Source organism: Lepisma saccharinum, chromosome 17 (assembly GCF_977018435.1).
Source record: "Lepisma saccharinum chromosome 17, izLepSacc3.1, whole genome shotgun sequence".
Lineage (NCBI taxonomy): Eukaryota > Metazoa > Arthropoda > Insecta > Zygentoma > Lepismatidae > Lepisma > Lepisma saccharinum.
This window is the reverse complement of record NC_139245.1, coordinates 48572092-48595180: the sequence shown is the minus strand read 5'-3', so window position 1 is coordinate 48595180 and position 23089 is coordinate 48572092. Positions and strand designations below refer to the sequence as shown.

The 23089-nt window shown below is 38.1% G+C and overlaps 1 protein-coding gene across 1 annotated transcript in view; it reads left to right on the top strand.

The window, feature by feature from the left end:
- The first annotated feature begins 6882 nt into the window (after positions 1–6882).
- The window catches only part of Brd7-9 (Bromodomain containing 7/9), an 87829-nt gene continuing 71622 nt past the window's right edge, over positions 6883–23089 (top strand). Inside the window, exon 1 of the mRNA XM_083139433.1 lies at positions 6883–7093. Coding sequence (XP_082995559.1) covers positions 7039–7093 — 55 coding nt within the window. The 5' untranslated portion in view covers positions 6883–7038. The remainder of the gene's footprint in view (positions 7094–23089) is intronic.

Here is a 23089-nt window from a genome sequence, read left to right as displayed (position 1 = left end):
AGAATAATTCAATAAGACTTCACGAGTAAGTGTGACAGTCGATTAGTGATCAGTCAGTGTCCATTGACAGTTTTATAAGATGTAGAGATTCGGGGGGTGGGGGTGGGAAGAGAACTAGTGACACATTTTCCTGGAAAGTGGTGAAGTCTACCACTATTAGTACAAGTTCGGGCCCAAAGCTGAAGACATTGCCGACACTGTAATGCTAGTTTCGGGTCATGAGCCGAAGAGATCCAAGGTCTCTAAAGTAAATATTTCAGCAGTAATGGGCATTGGAGCATCATTTTTTGTTAAAAAAGGAAATAAGCTGCACAGATCGACTGATAATCTAAGTTTTGAGTGACGATTTATTAGTGACCGGACCAAGTTTCGTGTATGCAGTCCGAGAGTTTCGTGGGTTAATAAAGGACTTTTAAGTCAACTTTTTTGAAAAAAAAAAACACTCAAACACTAACTACCACAAAGGGGCAGCCATGAGGGCCGAAAATTTTATGAATGTCGAGAAGAGAAAGCAAGAAGATGTTGCATATGTGGAAATTTTAGCGGAAAAAGCAAGCTCGCGCTAACCTTTGTCTACCAAGATAAAGTAAACTTTTCTGCCCCCCCCCCCACCACCATTTTGGAACTGAATGGCCACCATCGACCTTAAACCTTGCGAGGTTCTATCTATACCCCTGTAAAAAATGATGTTTAGCCCCCCCCGAAAAGAATTTCTGGATACGTGCCTGCACCCAACCTGCCACGATACGAGACGAAGTTTTTCTTCTGTCCCATCTCATTTCGAAAACATTCACTTGTCCCATCTCCTTTTATGAGACGAGACGGAAAATGTCTCGTCTCGTGAGCAACACTAACATTAACAATAGAAGCATCCCAATAGCTGCCCCAAAGTCTCGAGCAAACATCCTCCCAAGTAACAATTTCCAGTTCAATGAAATGTCACTCACAAGAAAACAGTCATGCCCAGGTCGAGAGTCAAACCTGGAACATGCGACTTCCTCAGATAAATCATGAATTTTGTGTATAATAATTACAACGCCAGTTCTTTCCTGGTAATTCTGAATCTGCAGTTTGGTTTGCATATATAAGCAGGATAATATTCAGTTTTCGAAGACTCGTACCGTCGAAACGAGGAGTCAAATATATATATATATATTAAGAAAGTTTTTTTTGTATTTATAATGGCCTTTGCATACGTTGTTAATTCAATATTTTTCGAGACTTGACACGAGAACGAGAATTGCCCTCCCAAATCGAGACGGATGTTTATAAATCGAGACGAGACTGTCAATGAGACATTTACAAATAAACAGGAGACAGACATTTACAACTCAACGAGAACGAGACCAAGGCTGCCATGTCTCGTCTCGATAGGATCCTTAGTGTTGAAGTTGTGAACCAACAAATTAATGCGTTCGGGGTAACGAGATGAGGCGGCTATTTTCGCAGAACAAGATTCAAAATATATCGTACCATTTCAGAATGGGATATTGTTATACACATGGGCGTATATATAGTTCACGGGGGGGGGGGGGGTTGATCAACTTTTGGTATGATTAGGGTTGCTTTATTTCGTAAGTGAAAATCCAGGACACTGCTGGCCAGAAGCTTGTTGGAGAGCAGGAAGTGCTGGACCCGACAAAGTTGTGTGTATGTAGTCACAAAGTCACGCTACTATTGATACTTTTCTGTTCATCTTGTGTCAATGCGTTTTTAAAAACCAAATATCTTTAAGATGACTCGAGGGGTGGGGGATAACTGATTTGACAGTCTCAATGCAGTTTCTTATCGCAGAAATTCCGAAACTATCAGGAAATTGCAGACATTTGGTCTGCAGTCCCATCTGGTGTGTGGAATTACGTAATTTCCTTTCCTGTCCTACGTCTCTAATTTAAGAGAATAAAATAAGTCCGAAGAAATTTTTATGAACAAGCGGATGAACAGGTAACTCTGGTAATTTTACTGAACCAAAGGGGGTTGGACCCGTTGAACCCCCTTAAATACGCCCTTGGTTATACACATTATTTCCTTGTAATAATTATACATAAACTAAGTATTAATATGTACTGTGCAACTGATGTAATCTTGTCAGTGTATTTTCTCTTAATTGCCCAAAAATATTTGATCATAACTTCCGCAACAGAAATGAAACACAAACTGAAATTGCTTTATGGAAAATAAAGTAAAATAGGCTTTATAAATAAAGTGAAGAATGTGAAAATTCTCAATTTGCACTTTATAGACGGTGTTAAAGGCGGAGCTACTGCGGAGCATGCGCACTCGTCTGGTCCCCCTCGAACATCCGGTTACGCTTACGTTGCTATGGACGTTAATATGAAAGGGCAAAGTGGAGATTCTTTTACAAGGAAATAGAGTGTCAGCTGTGTAGCATATGGTTGCAAAGTTAAATCGGGAACAAATTTATTGAGTCAAGTATCACTTCGTAGGTTTCCGAAGGACGTAGAGAGACGAAACCTGTTGATACAAGCAGAACGAGAAAGGATTGGTACCCGGAAAGGATTTTAACGACTTGCATTTTGTTACAAGCATGTTGATCGTTTATCTGCGTATTGTGTTGTGGTGAAAAGCACGCCTCTTAGTAAGGTTTCAAACCGAAGCGACACGCGACAGCAGTGGTTTGTACCGAAGTGACAAGCGACACAGGCCCATTTAGTCTATAAATAAGCTACCGCTCATGGGGAATCAAGTCTCAGGCGGCACAATACACGCCATTGGGAATCTTAACGACACGTGCAGCTTGTCGTGTCGCTTCGGTTCGAAAAATTTCATTGATCGCTGAGGATTCACTTTATTTTAAGTGGCACGGAGATTACACACCGAAGCGACAAGCAAAGCAACAGCACCTTTACTCTAAAGGAAACAATTCACCTTGCATACGAGTACAACAGAGCGAGGCGACACGATGTATGGTACTGAGAAAACAACAGTCCAGTCCAAGCGACACGTGCATTTTCTAGTGGTGAATTGGTTCGAAAGGAAGCTTTCAGACTGCAGCGATACGTCTCTCTTGGAAACCAACATTAAAAATTAAACAACACCTTCCGAACGACAAATTGCAGGTGTCGCTTGGACTGGGCCGTTTTATGAATACCGCTCATTGTGTTGCCCCGGCCTTGTATTTGCACAAGCGTGACTGGTGAATGGTTTGCTTTAGATAGAATGCTTCTGTGCGAAATCCCGATATCGCTTGTCGCTTCAGTCTGAAAACTCCCTTGTTGCTTGAAGTAAAATCTTGCAAGTGAAAGTGGCATGCCATATCATAGGTTTTCCCTAAATCCCTCAGGCTGAAAGGTGACGTTGAAAGCACAAATATTTACTAGCATTTCTTATGTGTCATTACTTCTGCAGATTTGTTGGCAAAGATTCACTTAAGCATATTTTATAATATAATAATATCACTAGCTTTATAGAATTATCTTTCCCTCTCTTTTCCATTTACAAAATAATTCAATATATCTAAACGTTCGTCCTGTGTGTACATGAGACACATGTATGTACGTAGTGTGCTATACAACTGGCGGCCACAAAGACACGTTATATTTTAATAATCTACTCTGCAGTTGATCATCCGACGGATTCTACACGTCCACTCCTTCACTTCCTATCGTCGCATAACTGATGAAAACAAGAGCTCATTTCTTACTTCATATGCCGGTGAATCTGCACTGGCAACATCGGGGACTGGTCTAAACCGGAAGTTCCGGGGGGACCGGTCAAGACCTCACCAATGTTTATGTTTACATTTTTAACACGGTCTATAGGTTACGGTAAATTTCGATAAATATAAGTTTAAAATATATATATTTTTGAAAGTTTGGTCAGCAACCAATTTTACAAGCAATATTTTTTCGCATGACCTGAGAACAAGCACGCAGCAGAACCCTTTCATTTCTCTTGCACGTGAGCAGCAGGGATATTTCATGGAAGAATGATCATTACAAAGCATGGCTTTCCTTTCCACTATCGCTCCTTCTTCCATTATTTAAATCTGTACAGATTTGTAAAACTGCTGCACATGTTCGCTCACCGCGGGCTACCCGCAGTAAACTGGACGCCCGAAGCAGACGACAAACGAGCTCTCTCTAAGGCGTGACGTATTAACATGGCAGCGGCGTGTTTTCAGCGCAACGCTAGCCTCGCAACTTTGGAAGTCTCGTTTTTGCCTTAAACTGGACGCAGAGAAACGCGAGAACTTGGAGGGGTCATTTTTCCAGGGTGTAGTTTTTTAATTTATTGTAAAAAAAATTGAGTGGAAATGTCCAATGAGTGTCGATAAATCTAATACTGTGGTCACATGGAGCTGCAAACGCGATGTCACCTGCTAGCAGAAGCGACCGTAGTTAACATTGGCCTGGACATGCGTGTTCTTTGTAAGCGTCCATAATTTCATCGTATCATCAGGGGGTGCCCATCACCCCCAATGCTAATGGCGCAATCCCCCCAAATCATTTGGTAATCCACATGAAGTATTTAAATACGATAGCGTGTCTACTGAAAGTAACGTTTTTTAAGCTTTATTGAACACGATACTTGATCTGCCCGTCCTCCTTAAACAGAGGTTTCCCTCCCCCAGATAGACCGTGGATGCATTACAAATCAAAATATTCAGATCAAGTATCGTGTTCATTAAAGCTTAAAAAACGTTACTTTCACTGTCCATATTTTTTAATGGTTCAAATTTTCGAAATAACGAAAGCTAGCAATCTCAAGTGTCATAATTATATAAATATGTAGTTAAACAGTGTTTGTGGTTGGAGAAAGTAAAATTCGTGTGGGTAGTAATATGTCTGACAAATTTACAATTCATGATGGGTTAAAACAAGGAGATGCATTATCTCCATTGCTCTTTAATTTTGCCTTAGAATATGCTGTTAGGAAGGTAAAAGAAACTAAAGAAGGACTAAAATTAAATGGTGTGACTCAGTTGTTAGCATATGCAGATGATGTAGACTTACTGGGGGATGATGTGAATACAATTAAGAATAATGCTAAAATATTTTTCAAAACTGCTAAAGAGATAGGTTTGGAAGTTAACAAAGAGAAAACTAAATATATGCTTACAGGCCGAAACCAAGTGTTAGGTAATAATCAAAATCTAATTATTGATAACAACTCGTTTGAACCAGTTTCCAAATTCAAATACTTAGGAGTAATATTAACAAATGAAAATTATATTAAAGAGGAAATAAAAAGTAGGCTTAATTCAGGAAATGCATGTTACTTCTCTCTTCATAAACTTTTGTCTTCTCGTTTAATATCTAAAAAACTAAAAGTTAAAATATACAAAACAGTAATTTTGCCTGTAGTATTATATGGGTGTGAAACTTGGTCCCTTACATTGAAAGAGGAACATAAATTGAGAGTATTTGAAAATAAGATCCTTAGAAAAATATTTGGACCTAAAAGGGATGAGGAGACAGGTGAGTGTAGAAGGTTACATAATTTAGAACTACATAATTTGTATTCATGTCCAGATATTATTAGAATAATTAAATCAAGAAGACTTAGGTGGGCAGGCCATGTGGCACGAATGGGAGAGGAAAGAGGAGTTTACAGGATTCTTGTTGGGAAACCTGATGGTAAGAGACCTGTAGGAAGGCCAAGACGAAGATGGAGGGACAACGTTGAGATGGACCTAAGGGAAATCGGGTGGGATGGAAAAGAGTATATAGATCTTGCTAAAGATAGGGAAAGATGGAAGGCCTGTGTTGCTGCAGCCATGAACCTTCGGGTTTAAGAAGGCTAGAGAGTTAGTTAGTTAGTTGTGGTTGGAGAACAAGATTTTTAATAACCCACAATTTGGGTATTTAACACAAAGTCTTACACAACTTAAATCGAAAATTACAGAACCCTAGCTAGAAATTCCTAAGGCCGGGACAAGAATGTAATAAGGTGGCTCCTTCAAAGAACTCATCCTCTCTGCTTGGGGTAATTACAATTTTTTTTAGTAATCCATACCAATAATTACATGGGTTTCATCTTAACTGCAAATTTCACTGCAACAATAAGTTAGAAATGCGAATTTGACACTATTTATTTTTCTGTTTTATCGAGTAATGTGCAAGGCGTTACTATGAAGTACACAGTTAGTACAACTATTGCAGCATAGTCTACAGGGAATCAATAATACTGCTAATAGAACCATATCATCAAAATGACTCGTCTGCTTTAAATTAAACAGTATACCGACTTAAACATTATAGTTGTATTTTAAGAAATTATATTATTAGTAAATATCGAGAATATTGTTTATGTATTGCAATGCCAGACACGCTTTTTTTGTAACGCAACATTGCGAGGGAAGCGAGCAAGAAAATCTTTATATCCATTTCTTTGCAGGATTGCAAGAATATTAATTTAATGGGACGTCAATACTTTCATAGGATCCCTCGATATTTACTGTTTCCACCTTCTCTTTTCCCATGTTCGGCGCAGAAAAGTGCGCATACCATATCGCTAAATATAGTTCCCAAATATAATATTCGAACCCTAAAGAAATCCCCTGACAATCTAAGATTTTACACTTTATTAAGAGATCCATATCTCCTCCTCTCAAAATTAATATTCAATAATCCAAACAACATTTTGGTCTTACTGTTGATATTGAAGAGTACCTAGATATTACCCCTCTAAAAGAAAAAAATCTCCGTCCCGAAACCACATTTTGCTCTACAATCTCAGTTGTAATATTAATACACAAGAGTTGGATATCCCCCACCAATTTAATGCTCAGCCCCCCTAACTAAAATCCCAGGGTAATCTTAGATTTAACACAGATTGAGTGGACGGACGTCCATCGATGGCACTGCGCATCACAAGAAGAAGAGGCACTGGCCTGGGTAAGGAATCTGTGCTGAATTATAGTCTGTGTTTGATCGGCTTTTATCTCTTCGCGTATGTTGACAAGTTTTCGTTGACAACGAAGTAATCAAATAATTCATAAATACAAATTATTCTTCTTACATATATAACCTTTCGTTTTTGTGTATTATAACATATCCAAAACATATATAAAGAATGGGTACCAAAAAGCACAAGAAGCATAAATCTGAGAAGAAGGAAAGATACGAAGGTGAGCTGACAGCAAAGTATTTTTTAGAAGTATATTTGTTATAACTTGTATATTAATGTATAATAGAATGCAAAATTTCTACACAGGGCCTGTGAAATTTTACACTGGAGCCGTATTCCACCAATTTCTGTTGACCATACACAGATGCAAGTAATTCAATAGAAAACAAATGGTTAAGTTGTAACTTTGTCATGAAATGTATGGAAAATGTACACACACACACACACACATATATATATATATATATAGTGGATACATGGGCGTCAGGAAGGGGGGAACAAGGAGGGCCGTGCTCCCCTGGAAAATGAAAGTCAACCAAAAATTATATATATTTCACACATATAATTTGGTAAAATTTTGGTAAGACTCTAGTTTACGTCCTTTTCCTAAGGAATACGTGTCTTATATCGTTGGAAAGCTTATTTTATAAGGAATTCAACAACGTAAATCTCAAAGCGAGGAAAAATTTCCTGGAGGAGTAAATCGAGAAAAACCGATGTTCGGATATGCGTAATTGAACGTACTGATAAATTTTTTCGATGATGAAGCTCATATTTAGGGGTGAAATGAGTGCTAATGGAACCTAACCTAACAGGCATCACCTAACCTCGTAGGCATACCTCGCCCCCGTGAATGATTAGTGGGGCTATCGTGAACAGAAAGTGTAAAAAGGAAAAGGTACTTACCCGAGAGATGCCGGCTGCCGGACCACAAACGCGCACCGCGAACGCAAAGAAGCAATCACCATGCAGATAAGGACGTAAAGTACAGTCTAGCCAAAATTTTATTTCAGCCACAATAATACACTCTGTAAAAAAAAATAGCATCACTTCATTACTTTTGGTCGTCAGCATTTCACTCGTGAATTATCAGTTGTTTTATTGATTTAATTGAACTTGTCGATTTGTTTTCCTAACAAATATGTAAAACACTATATCTGTACAATATATTTTTATTAAGTCAAGTCATAGTTACGTACATAATGCACTTTACAGAACTAATAACAAAATTATTGCAAATATAGCTTGTGGAACGTTTTTGCACAAAGACAATTTTTACAAGTATAAATATTGAACAAAGGATTTAAATGCATCATGATATGTCAATTTGTAATGATAGTAAGTAAATACATTGACTAGTACTTAGTGTGGCCACCCCTGGCCTTCCTAAGTGCTTCCAACCTTCGAGGCATGCTATGAATGAGATTTTGACAATATTCGACCTCAATTTCATTCCAAAAATGTACAATTGCTGCCATAAGTTCCTCTTTTGACCTGTACATCTGATTACCAAGTTTTTTGCACATCAAAGCCCACAGGTTTTCTATAGGATTCATGTCTGGAGAGTTGGGCGGCCACCAAAGTCTTTCAATATTCATATCATGAAACCAGTTATTCACCACCTGAGCACCGTGACAGGTTGCATTATTGTCTTGAAAAATAAAGTAGTCCAAATTCTACCCAGAAAAATGATCTCCTGCAGTTTGTAGAACTTTCCGATTCAGGATTTCCAGATATTGATCAGCCTTAAGGGTCCCTGTGCAAATATGCATCCTGCCAATCCCTTTTGCAGAGAAACATGCCCAAATCATAACACTGCCACAAAACTTTTGAGTTTCTAAAATACAAGATTTTGCAAGTTCTTCTCCCTTCCGCATCCACAGTTTAACTGAGCTGTCATTCCCCAGCAATTTAAATCGTTTTTCATCAGAAAATATCACATGTTCCCAATCTGTATCATTCCATGCACCATAACGTGTGACAAACTCCCGTCTAGCTTTTGCATGTGCGTCAGTTAGTCTGGGTTTTTTACGTGGGACGTGTTTAGAAACACCCTGTTTCTTTAGTCGGGATACTACAGTAGCATGAGTAAGATTAACGCCCACCTCATTTTGAAGTTTATGTGCAATTTGGCGTGAACTCATTCCTCTGTTCTTCAGTGCCATGTTCTTTAGCATACAATCCAGTCAAGGTGATGTCTTTTTCTTTCTGCCACAGTGACTTCTCAGTGATGATTTTCCATGTTCTTGTTGCTTTTGCAGGCAGCGGCTAACTCTAGATTGATGCATTTGAAGTTGTCGACCAATTTCTCTCTGAGAATGACCATCCATATGCAAAGCAAGAACCATTCCTTGCTTACGTGGTGAAATGTCACACTTTCTGCCCATTTTTTTCGAGAAAACATGCTCAAATACACTACACACCGCCAGGACACTTCACAAATATGATAATGTATACAAACTGTCAATAATGAACATGTAGTTTGCAACATAAAACACGTCACAAGTTGCACTACTAACAATCGTTTTACAGATTCCTGACAAATGATTACAAAGCCTTGCAGCAGCAACTGATTGCAACACCCTCTAGCAGACACTCCAAACACTAAATCAACAAAAGAATAACACCACACTACGCAGTGATACCAGACCAATGCTTCAATCAATTGATTTCAAGTTGTGCAGGAAAGATGCATGCATGTGAAACTCAAAATTGTCAACATCCGTAATAAGAATACAGTGATGCTATTTTTTTTTTACAGAGTGTATGTGCTGATTATTGCTCGAATATGGTAAATTTTAAATTAAGCAATATTTTTTGAGGGAACAACACTATCATTGGGGAAAATGTGCCTTGTTTGTCCCCCCCTGGATAAAAATATTTTCCTTGCCCCTCCCTGGAAAAATCCTGCAGACTTCCATGAGTGGATATATAATTCACAGGAGCTTCAATTAGATTTTTCAGAATTTATTGTATTTGTTGTGGTTCAAGTTTCGATTGTTTAATTCCGTACTAATCATGGTAGGTTACACAGGCATTTTTTTTTGTATTTGCTTTGATTTATATTTGTCTGTTAACAGAGTTCAGTTTAGTGATAACTTACTGCATGTTTTATGGAGAACGATTTTTCCCTTCCGTATACTCTTATGATTCTATGTTTATAAGCAGCCATTCGTTTACTATCACCTTGGATACGAACTGCTGCTGCTATACTTCACAAGCATAGTGTGATGGGTATTACATCACTAAATGCTTTCATTCTTAGGTTAGCCAGGTCATGTTTAGGCTTCTTGGAATTAATAAAACATCTCGAAATTCTAAACACGCCTCAATCAGAAAATCTTCGAATCTCACAAAACAAATGTGTCAGAACTCTGTGTCTAAAACACTATAAATACATAAATAACAGCTGCTCTCTGCGAAGTTCAGATGCTTGCGTTCACTCCAGCAAACCCACTAGTAACTCCAGTACATATCCAACCAGAATGATATTTTCTATTTGCATATGCCATTCTACGATCAATTCCAAAATATTTAATTAATTAATTAGAGGAATTAGGCAAAATTTTATTCTCGCCTGTTTATCAAAAACATGGGTTTAATGACGGATTGATTTTTATTGATCGTATCCATTCAAATAACAATTTCTTCTGTAAATAATACTTAGTGAAGCTTTTAGCTGTGCTAATTAGTTTACAGTTACTTCCACAATCATTTCCAGTATTCTCAAACACTTACTAATTCTCCTATAAAACTTGCGAAATATCATTGAACATTTGGAACCATTACCTTTGTTACAACTCATATTTATTTTGCAGAAGTTGGAGAATTATTCGTCCATTCCATATCTATTTCCCAGCGAAGAAAGTTTACCCACTGTACCCCCCTCGAGAATCATGTCAAAATTTTTGGTAAAATTTTGATCTCCGCAAAACGTATTTCTTCAATTTTACAGGAGAAAGTACTTACCGAACTGACTTTCTGTACACTTTTGAAAGGTCGTGGAAGTGTTTTTTCCCATCGCTTAATTTATTTCGCCGGTAAATCATGTATTTTTGAAGATTAATGTGTCTCCGATGCACGGAAGCTATTGCCTCTATGTCCTTCCACGACGTGAACCAAATGTTGCGTTCGTTTGATGATGTAACCCCTGGTCAGTGTTTCCAACCATGCCGTTGTTTTGCAAGAACATGACAATTTTGAAGATGATAATTTTAACTATGTTTGCCTAACCTTGCCGTGCATGGTTCGTGGGGCTATCCGTGAATGGTTCATGGGGCTATCCATGCATGGTTCGTGGGGTTTTCGAACCCGGAAAAAAATACAAAATCAGTAACACGAAAGTAGGTATTTTTCGGGGAAGAAGTTTGGAAACACTGCACACCCACTGATCATAGACAACGCTACAGCCGGGAAGGAATAACCTGGCAGTAACGTCACTCCCTGCTAAGTCAGCGTTGCCAACTACTATGAAAAGAACCATGGCACGAGTAAGAGTACGAGCAGTAAGAATCGCGGTGCAACTACCAATCTTCAATTTAAAGTTAGCACTGCTAGATGTTTATTTTATGTCTGTTTATTTTAATTATTTCATATAATTCGGCTTTCAGCAAACCTTCTGCATGCGGAGTATTGTGAGATGATAGCCACGACTTCATTTCATCCTTCTGCTGTTTGATGTTGGAATTTTTTTCAGTAACTTGTTGTGGTATGGAGGATTGTCACACACAATAACAAGTTTGGGGGCAGATTGGGAATAAGCTGTTCTTTGAACCACAACATAAAATTGTTAGTGTTCATCTCCCCATGATAGTCACCTGAAGTTGTTTTTGAAAGGAACACTAACTACACCCCCTCCACAAATCCACTTTCACCACCGGCATGCACAATAATAAACTTGGGACCCTTTCCTGTTGGCACTTTTAACCCCCCCCCCCCCCTCCCCGAATCTTTGGAATCCAGCCAAACTTTGGGGACAGTGTGGTGTGTGTTCACGAAACTTTCATCCATGTAAATGAAAGACCGGCGGTTTGCTGTCTGCGCAGTTCTTTAACTTCACGCAAAAATGATCGCCGCCCGCAACGCAACGATGCTGTTTCGTTCAAGGAGTAGCTTCCTGCTGCCTACGCTGTGCTTTTTAAAGCTGAATCCTAATTTACTTATGATCATACGCAATGACCAACGCGAAACATTAAAATTAACATTTTCTTGCAGTTCCTTCATCAGTTTATGTACGGTAAACAACAATGCCTTTCGTGTATAAATCATGGATTGTTCGGCGCATGACTGCTTCATCAAAAGAATCCATATTTGTGACACGTTGCTGGGCGTTCGATCGGTGTTTGCCCGCCGTTGAAAAAGGTTTCCCACTCGCAATAGCAACACTTTTGTCTTTCTCCTTCAAAATTCTCCACACAGATCTTTCACTGACACCTGTCGCCACGGGCGTTCTGTGAACAGCTGTGGTTTTGTTTTCATCGCAATCAAAGTACTTATACACATTGAAAACTATTTCTCTTGTATCGCTGTGCAGGGGCTTACCTTTCTTTACTCCACTGCTCATTGTACAACAATGACAAAACCAGCCAAAATAACCTTTCTAACAAAGAAACAAAATAGCCTGCAATCCCTCGCTCGTAGCTGCGGTTTGTTAGACTAATGTAGCAGTGTGGGGGATTGCACGCCTGTATCACTCCTCTCGGAATGATTTCGATTGGTTTGCACGTCACCTTGTCGTCCGCTCTAGCGAATGAGCCTTTGCTTTTGGAAGGAGAGGTGAAGGAGGGAGATGACGTCACTGCCAAGCTATTTCTTCTGCGCTGTAGTCAAGATTTGCCTGAAATATTGTGTGTAACACAACCGAAAAACGAACAAACAATAATTACTCGATATGTGGAAAATTGAAAAAAATTTCGTGAAAAAAAACGAAATCCCACCTTTAGGAATCCGTAGCAATGCAGAATACGTAAGTACCAATGTGAAAAAGAACAAAATAAAGGAATTTCAGATGTTTGGCGGAGATTGAAATTGTCATCTATAGCATTGTACAAGTTTCTTAAGTATGGAAAACTGACAAAAAACGATTCTTTTTAACTATGTTTGCCTAACCTAACCGAACCTAATGTAACACTACGTGAATGGTTTGTGGGGCTATCGTCTGTTTAGGGTATGCATTGTTTCTAGTTTTAACCATTCACAATAGCCCCACAAACCATTCACGTAGTGTTAGGTTAGGCAAACATAGTTAAACAAATAAATACATAGTAAAAAAAATCTTTTTGGTCAGTTTTTCATCCTTAAGGAACTTGTACAATGCTATAGAAATTCATTTCCGTAGGTAGTTTCTTCTGTAAAAATGAAGAAATGTGTTTGTGGTATAGTAAATATTTACCGTAACTGGAACCATGCCACCTGCCATCAAAATCCAGTGTACATATCCCACCTCAACTGCATAGCATATGTGGTAGCTTTCCAACCTGGGGTTTGTCAATTTGCTCTTTGATAAACATAACGGAACACTGCACTATAGCTAACTCCTATCAGAAATATGTTCTCGAGAGCAGATCTGCACTGTCAGAACATAGCACTTCTCTCTTTCTCTCTCGGCCTGTCTACCATGAATGGCAGTATTTGCTTTTGTATGAGTGGATGTGCCATGTTGAAGTTATATTGACTTGTGTGTAGTTTGCTAACATGATAAGTAGTAAATCAATATTCATTAGCGTCGTCATAATGCTGCAACATAAGTACACTTTAGAACAAGTAGCTATTCTTAAGTGAAAACAAATTTTTGTAGAAGTGAGGAGGCCATTTTTAGAGGAACTTTCGGCATGAGTTCACAATACACAATTTCTAGAAAATTTCGCCACTTACTAATTTTGGTGTCCTGATGACGTATCTGTAGTTCATATTTGGTGGTCACTTGTTAAAATTGTACATTTACGTGTAGAACTTGTATAATAACCTTGAGATTTACCACGGTGGTTATCCCTACACAGCAATTTGGAACCATCTTTCTTTCGCAATTCGTTAATGGTATTCCTTTACGCACAACAAACTTGCTACCTTGTGTATTGACGTCAGACGAGGAATACCTACGAGGTTAGGTTAGGTTCCATTAGCATAAGTAAAAAGAAAAAAAATAATATTTTGGCTAAGAGAACTATACCTTGTCTTGCGTTGATTTCTTCATGTTGGGAAAATGGCATCTTACGTGGAGCTACTGTTCTTATAGTAGGGTTACGTTATGTTAAGAAAACATAGTTTATTTCGTTTTTTTCTACGAGGAACGCCTACGAGGTTAGGTTAGGCCTGTTAGGGTAGGTTCCATTAGAATAAATACAAAGAAAAAATAATATTTTGGCTAAGAGAACTATACCTTTTCTTGCGTTGATTTCTTCATGTTGGGAAAATGACGTGTTCCGTGGAGCTACTGCTCTTATGGTAGGGTTACGTTATGTTAAGGGCATGCGATACATTCCCAAGCTCTTCCATCCATGGCAGTGTGCCAACTTAGCTCTCTTGGAGCCAGATCTGGCTCTTTCGTGCACTCTAGCCGGACCCTGTGGCCGAGTGGTTAGCACATCGCGCTGCAATGCCAAGGGTCCTGGGTTCGAATCCCGCTCAGGCTTGGTTATTTGCGAATGTCCATTCATCAATTTCATCACTCATCCCCATCTTTGCAAATTAGCCAAGAGGCACAAAACACGAAGTAAAATAAACTAAATCAATCAATCAGTCTTTCGTGCACTCGTTCGGCTGTGAACTGGGACGCCCACCCCCCGTGCCCCACTATGATGCCATCTCTGGTTCCTACCCACATAGACCATCTTTCGTCATAATTATACATTTTGCATGTGACATGATATTGTTATATTGGCTGAGTCGCTCCACTCTCTTATCTCCCCAGCTACTTCTTTATAGCGCAATGTTAGATGTGAAATTGACATAATATTGTTATCAGGGAATTCTTTACTTTCGATTTCATATGACCATCGGTGAATTATTGAGATGGGCGATGCCGCCGGATCTAGATGTTGAAAACTAAGAATAAATTGTCATCAATTTAGAGTTAACGATAATAGCAGTGCCCCACCCCTTTGACAACTAACATTACCCTAGAAGGCACTTTATCCAGCCATCGTAAATCTAGCTCCATGAGAGTCAGTTTTAACTCCATTTAAGGTGAAAAAAGCATTGATCATATGGGAGTATGATTTGATTCATTCTCTTGTGAATATAAAACTTCCGATGGAATAGAAAGAGATGTCAACGGGAAGAGGGCAGTTTGAAGATGAATTTCACCAGCGGAAAAGTCGAAACTTCCATTTGATTAGCCGTAACTTGATGTTGAAGTTGATTCCCCATAAGGAATACGTGGGATTCCAAAAATTATTATTCATCATATTTTTCAAACATCGTGTCCAGCTTAATAATCAACATAACAAAATGTTTGCACTTGCAACATGGAGAGAAATTCATACTCTTGGATACACCCAGGGTTTGTTTTAGTAGCAGTGCCCATTGAGGCGATACTGAAATAAATGCACAATTGGTGCGTAATTGTATCTCCTTGCCTTAAAAAAAAACATAGTTTATTTTGTTTTTTCTCGATTTTGATACTCGACCGCCAATTATTACATGCAGATTCGTGATTAGGAGTTCACAATTAGTGAGTAGGCAAAATTTCATAGAAATTGGAGAGTGGTCCGGTATTGTAAACTCATTCCGAACTTCTCTCAAAATGTGTAAAAGGTGTGGCAGTACAAAGAAAACATTTCTAACATCATCTGTGATGAATGTAACAGTTGGGCTGAAAAGTTCGTAGGCTAACATAGTAAAAAATATTTTTTTGACAAAATTCGATTTTATTATTCAATATAGTTGCCTTCGAAAGCGATACAACGATTATAGCGGTCATACAATTTTTCGATGCCATTTTTATAGTACGATTTCTCTTTAGCCTCAAAATAGGCCTCAGTTTCGGCGATTACCTCTTCATCAGTGCTAAATTTCTTTCCAGCGAGCATTCTTTTAAGGTCTGCAAACAGGTAAAAGTCACTGGGGGCCAGATCTGGAGAATATGGTGGATGGGGAAGCAATTCGTAGTCTAATTCATATAATTTTGCCATCGTTTTCATTGATTTGTGACACGGTGCATTGTCGATTGTGAGCACGCGCGGCACCCATTTTGCACACAGCTTTCGCATGTTCAAATATTCATGCACAATATGTCCAACACGTTCCTTTGATATTTTTAAAGTCTCAGCTATCTCGATCAACTTCACTTTATGATCATTTAAAATTATTTTGTGGACTTTTTTGATGTTTTCGTCGGTAACAGCCTCTTTGGGGCGTCCACTGCGTGCATCGTCTTCGATGCTCATTTCGCCTCGTTTAAATTTAGCAAACCACTTCTCAACGGTTGATTTTCCTGGTGCAGAGTCCGAATAATGTTTATCAAGCCAAGCCTTGGCTTCAACAGTATTTTTTTTTTTTCGCCAAAAAGCAATGCTTTATTAACACACGAAATTCTTTTTTTATCCATTTTTTCACAATAACAAAAGCTGCTTCACTCACAATGCTATATCTCACGAACTAATTATCCGGCAGCTGTGAAATTTATACACGTATCTTTTGAAGGTTAGTACTAAGTAAAAATCACATTGATTTAATTCTAGTAATGCCATCTATGAGTCAGCCTACGAACTTTTCAGCCCAACTGTTACATGATTAGTTTACTTTGTAATTGTGGAATTTTTATTAAAATATTTGAACTAAATCTGTGTGCTTGAGTTGAGGTGCTACACACATCTGAGTTAACTGGCAAGCAATGTGGTTCTGGACGGTACATGAGCTGCATTCAAGTAGCATAATAACCAAATGTATGTACTGTAATAGATATGCCATATTAATTAGTCAAACTTTAGTTTGGTTGATAATTTTCTTAAGCAGGGCCAAACTTGCTCATGGTATGATGTTTGCAAAGTTTTCATAAAGATGAGGAAAATTTTGAAATGAGTATGAATTATTGTTTGAAGTTTTGAGAACATGGTTTTTAATCAAGGAAAGCAGGGTTGGCATTTTTCGAGCGGTTGCAGTTACCAGCCTTCACAGCAGGGTGTACTGCTTCACTCTGCCCACTCGATTTCCTCTTCTTCTCTGATGATATGCGTGACCTTGCTCCAGAGATAGCTGGGACAGGGTATAGTTGACAATCAAAAACAATTCAACATTTCTGATAACATATTCTGTTCTAAAATATTTGTCCAACAGTTTTGATTCTACTCTTCCTGGATGGTGAAATTAATACTGTTGCTTTGTGATCAATTTTCAGGATTGCATTCCCTGATAAGGCACATACTTTGGTGCATCCAACAATCAGACTATGGTGGGGTGGGGGGAGGGGGTAAAAATATGGTATAACCAGTGCTTTTTCCCCCGGCAGTCAACAGTGGTACTCCACAGTGGCACCTTATTGATTTGAATGTTGATTTGGTGTTTTAACTCCACTTTATGCACAGTAAGGCTAATCGAGACTGGGCCTACAGTTTAAGGTAGGATCCGAACTACTATGTGCCTCCACCAGGTATAAAACCTGGGACCCCTTGATTACAATGCAACAATACTTACTACCACTGTACCATCGGGGAGGCCCCATTTGACACCTTATTGTAGATGAGGACGAATAACATTTTATTTTAACAAGAGAAATGCCAGAGGTCCTGGCTTCAAATCCCAGTCTGAGCATGAGTATTCTTTGTATGTCCCTTCATGAATTTCGTCATATCATCACTCATTCTCATCTTTGCGATTAGCCAATTTTGGCAGAAAATGTATTAAAATAAACCAAATCAATCAAACAAGAGTAATGCATGCGTGTGTGTGTGTTTGTGTGTGTGTGAGAGAGAGAGAGAGAGTGAGAGTGAGTGTGTATACTTGGATGCATCATCGTTTATGAAGATAACACAATTTTAAATTTTGTTGTGATGAACACATTAACAAAAAACACAGTGACGTAACGAATGAACTTGAATAGTGCCGGAAACATTCTTTCCAGTAGAAAAAGCAATAACTGTAACATTTTTACAGTGAGACTGAATTTTATCAATCAGGTTTGTTACTTTCTTCCCCCCTGCAACGATACTCAAATTTAAGCATGTTAAAGTATATGTTTTTCAAGATGCAGCACATTTTTATTAAATACTATTTGTGAATATTCCCTTCTGAACTTCAGTTTATGAAACAAATTATTTTGTGAATGCAATGTTCTGTCAATATTGGAATGAATCATGCTACAGCTATAAACACATTTTTTTACCTCATTTATTTAATTTCCTTACAAGCTGCGTAGACCATTAAATAATCCAAAAATTCTATGCAACACAATGTTTTAAATCTGCTTCAATACAGTTTGTTCACAGTTGTGTTTTCCCATAATTTTTCTGGATGTTCCAAGCAAGCATAAATACCTCCACCGTGCATTAACCATTCCAAATTACAAGTTTGCCAGATTTAATTGTCTGGCTGATTTTGTCCTTATAAATATCCTTCAAAATATCTGGCTGATAAGAAAATCGCAATTCCTATAGTCCAAACATTTGTGCCCCCCAATTTGGTTCCAATGCTCCCTAAAATGCACTATATTTCAAAACATTTATTCTCAAACTATAGCTTAAGTGACGCCATAAAATTCATACAAGAGTTTTTTCATTATCTCCAAAAATGTAGTTTAGGTATTTTAAAGTGTCATCAGAATTTGGAATCTACTTGAACATATGAGAAATCCATTTTTCATCTAGAATTTTGAAATGCTTTGAACAAATGCAAAACAAAATTGCTCTTGAGGTGTATCAGTTGCGGTTAATTTTAGCTAAAAACCTCTAAATTTGCTGCAGTTATCCTGGTCTCAAAATTGGCGACTTGCTCCCACCCTTTCTAAAACACACTATATTACAGAGTTTTTATTAAAAACTAAAAACTCAGTGATGCCATAACATTGCTGAGACCTGTATATCTAGAAATATATAACCTAGTCAAATATGAGCATAATTTAAAACTCTCCCAAGACATGTTAAACCAGTCTGTCCTCTACTATCTTTAAACATGGTGACCAATTTTCCTCAAATATGCGACCAACCCATCAAGATATCTTGCAATTATATAAATTACAACTCAAAAGCTTTGCATTTATGGTGGTTATCATAAATACAACGTTTGTGATTTTGCCACCACTCCTCTCCTAATCCATTAATTATTATTTTAAAAGCTTTACTGCAAAATTGCGGACCAATGAAATATTGTATTCTAGACAGTTTTGGAAAAAAATGTAGAGCATTGTATAGAGTCTGCAATTCTAAATTTGCAGCAGTTATCATGACCAATAGATGATTTTTTGGCCGCGGTGGCTCAGTCGGTAACGCGTCTGACTACCATGCTAAAGGTCCCGGGTTCGATCCCCGGCCGGTTCAAATCCGGGAACTTTTCTAACGATGGAAGCGACCCCGGCGGTCAGGGGCGTGATGCTGATCACATCACCCCCACTCACGACCGGATCAAGAAAGTGTGGGGCGTTACCCCCACACCCCCTATACGCCTTCATGGCGTGGTGCTAAGCACAGGGGAACACTTTACCTTTTTTTTTAATAGATGATTTTTCCCTGTCTGCCTATCCACCCTAACTCATACATCATATTTTGATATTTCTATTGTCAAATTATAGTGCAAGTACATAATGCTCTTGTAAGTTTCATACACAAAGGTTAAAACAATAGTATATTCAAAGGTTTAAAAATGTCAAAAATGAACAAAGTGTATGAAACATGTATATGAAAGTATACATTTACACTGAATTTACTTGAGTACCCTACAACCTAAAAAAAATAAAGAAGAACTGAAATTGTGGAAGATCATGATGGTGCACGACTTAGAACTCCTAACCAGACATAAATAGCATTATATCGAATAGGCAAGCAACTCATTATGATGAGAAATGAGAAAAATCATTTGAAGAGTGTTCCGATTTAATTATACCGTAATTACCAACATTTTAATAAATTCTCTCTTGTAATGCTCAAACATGCAAAAACTTTATTGTATCAATTGATCATCACAGCTGAAACTATCATGTGCCACCAAGGTTTCGCCCACATAAGGAAGTGACATAACCAAAGTGGTACCACATTTCAAAATTATAAGCTTTGTTCAAGTATGCTGCATCAATAAATGCAAAGGTTTCATCTAAAAAATTCTGATACTTTTTCCTTTTTCTTTCTTGGATATATACTCTTTATTTCTGTTAAAAGTCCATTTCTAGCATGATTTGAGGAAAATAGCCTGAAAAGATGCACTATGACTTGTACTGTATTCATCATTTTTAGTATATAAGCTCTGCTAATCCTTTTCTTTGCAAGTTTTTCAAAACATTTAGACAATCATAGAACCTCACAAGTATTTAAAGCAATAATAATTTTCTCAAAAGAAATGCTTATTGACTGGGTTTTTTCAAGTTTTTTTTCTGAAAAAACCATGTGGGGAAAACTGAAGTTGTATTCTGAATTGTATAAAACCTGAGGAAAATGAGAAAAGCATTTGAAACTTGGAAAATTAATGTGAACTAATGTTTCAATCTTGCAGTCTGTGAATTTTCCAATTTGAAGTCTTGGTAAGGGTGAAAGTTGCTACTTAAAGTAAGATACTGAAGTTTTGAACTTGAAAATTTTTACTGGAAATGTTTTCAGCTTTAAAAAGTGTACCCTTTATACTCATTTTATTTTCTGAAAACATATTTTTCATGAAAATTGGAGATTGGTAGGCCAGAGTAATAATCTTTTGGCTGTTATAATGCACTCCAAAGTCAAGAGTTCTAAATACGAGGGCATATCGAAAAGTCTCTGCCCCAATTTTTTTTCAGCTCAAATAATAAACATGCTGGGAAATCAAAATATAGGAATTGTTCTATGTACCTTGCACTATTTTCCCACATAGTCACCACAGAGGTTAAGGCATTTGTTCCATCGCACCATTAGTTTGGAGATGCTGCTGTTGTAGAATTGGGCTGGTTAATCGTGGAACCACCTCCTGACAGAGGTCTTCGCTTTATTGTCGCAAATTAACCTCTGTCTTCAGTGGACCGAACACATGGAAATCACTGGGGGCGAAGTCTGGACTGTATGGTGCATGCTCCAGAATCTCCCATTCGAATGACTGAAGTCTGTCGATGGTCCTGTTTGCCTTGCGGGCAATGTTTTGCATTGTGAGTGAGGAGCGAGGACGCTTCCCGACCACTCATTATCATGAAGGTCTTCTTGGACATTTTCGAACTCACAACACCACCACCACCGCACACTTCTCGAAGCAAGATACTTGTCTCCATACATCGGCTGCATTTCCCTATGTATGTCAATGGGCATTCATGCTTTGCTCCATAGAGAGCGAATAACACTTCGCTGCTCATACGACGTGGACATGCTGAGTACTACAGCCATCTTTGCAAACTGACAGCAGCGCCATGCCACAGAGCCGATGGTCAACGCTGGGCCGTTCCAAGAGAAACCTATTTCATTTTTGTTTCTCAATCACACTAACATTTCAGCTGGGAAAAAATATAGGGGCAAGGACTTTTCAATTTTTTGTAGTTGTCTGCTGTCACTGAAATACACATAAAGGATGCATTCCATAAGTCATAACAAAACACACAAATCAAACAAAGTAACTGGCCTCGTGAACCTGGTGAAGCAAGTTATTATTGTGACTTTTGGAACAACATCGACTGTGTTTTGTGTGGAATATTTATGAATGGCGGACCTAAGAAGGCCTGCTATATTAGCGGCAATAAAATGTGCTGCAGATGTCATTGTTATAACAGTAAACTACAAAAGAAAAAATATTGGCAGCTGCATTGAATTGTGCTTTTCAAATAAAATGCTCAAATCTACATCATAATGTATACATCTACACAAATAATATACAAGCAGCTCATCTCAGTACATCCAGATTTCCACCAACTCTCAAGTACGTTATTTCAAAGACGTTCTTAACAATTTTCTTAATTTATTAACTTCAATACTTGTGCAAATTTCACTTGCACGTTAACACATGTTTCAGATGCTTTCCTCTAGCCCAACACCTGCCTGGATGCCCACATACCTGCATAAATTATTAAAAATTGTTGATTATTGCACAAGCTGTTAACAATTTTGCTACAATATTTAAAAAAAAGATAAACAATATCTAGGTACTTTGACCAAGAATGCACGCTTGCAACATTTCCTGTTTTGGTACACTAATTTATGATCTCTTTCTATCCGGTAATTTCCTCGCTAGAGGCCCCAAACTTTTGTCTATAAAAGTGCCATTTACTTAAAGTTTGTCTTGAAATTTTGTATGCACATACCTTCAACAATGTAAAACAGGATCTAACCCCTCGCAATAGGTTTGGACTCTTCCAGTGACCTTCATTTGTTTTGTTCCGCGACCGTGCATCTCGGTAGTGTTGGCTCGAATGTATAGGGATTACAATGTACACAATCGAAGAGCGTGTGTTCCTCGTTCGGAAATACTGACAATCTTTGGCCACCAAGATCTCCTGATCTCACCCCACCCTACTTCTTTCTTTGGGGCTTATTGAAGGGAAAAGTATACAGAAATAACCCCCCCCCCGCACAATCGCAGCCCTGAAGAGATTGAAGCCATTACCGAAACCACTTTAAGAAAAGTATTCCAGAATTTGGAGAGACGTGCACAAGAGTGATTGCATGTGGAAGGGGACAGTTTTTAGCATCGGATATGAGCAGATCCTGTTTTACATTGTTGAAAGTATGTGCATACAAATTTTCAATACAAACTTTAAGTAAATGGCAGTTTTATAGACAAAAGTTTGGAGCCTCTAGCAAGGGAATCACCCTGCACTACAAAAAACTGCAATACTTGCTCAAAGAACTAGCATGCTTCATAATTTCCTCTTGCTTCCAAATTGAATTACAATTTTCACACTTGTACATCACACATGTTTACATATAAATTAAAGTGTTGGCAGTGTAGAAAACAGTATATTTGTGCTGTTCATATTGTGTAATGCTCTTTTGGCAAAACTTGCCTTAAGAATGGATTGGATACATAACAAATGATAAAATGTAGTACTAACTATTGGAAAAGGTAGTACAGTTAAAGGCAGGAGTAGACAAAACTAAAAATAATTCAGGTGCTAGCTCCTAAT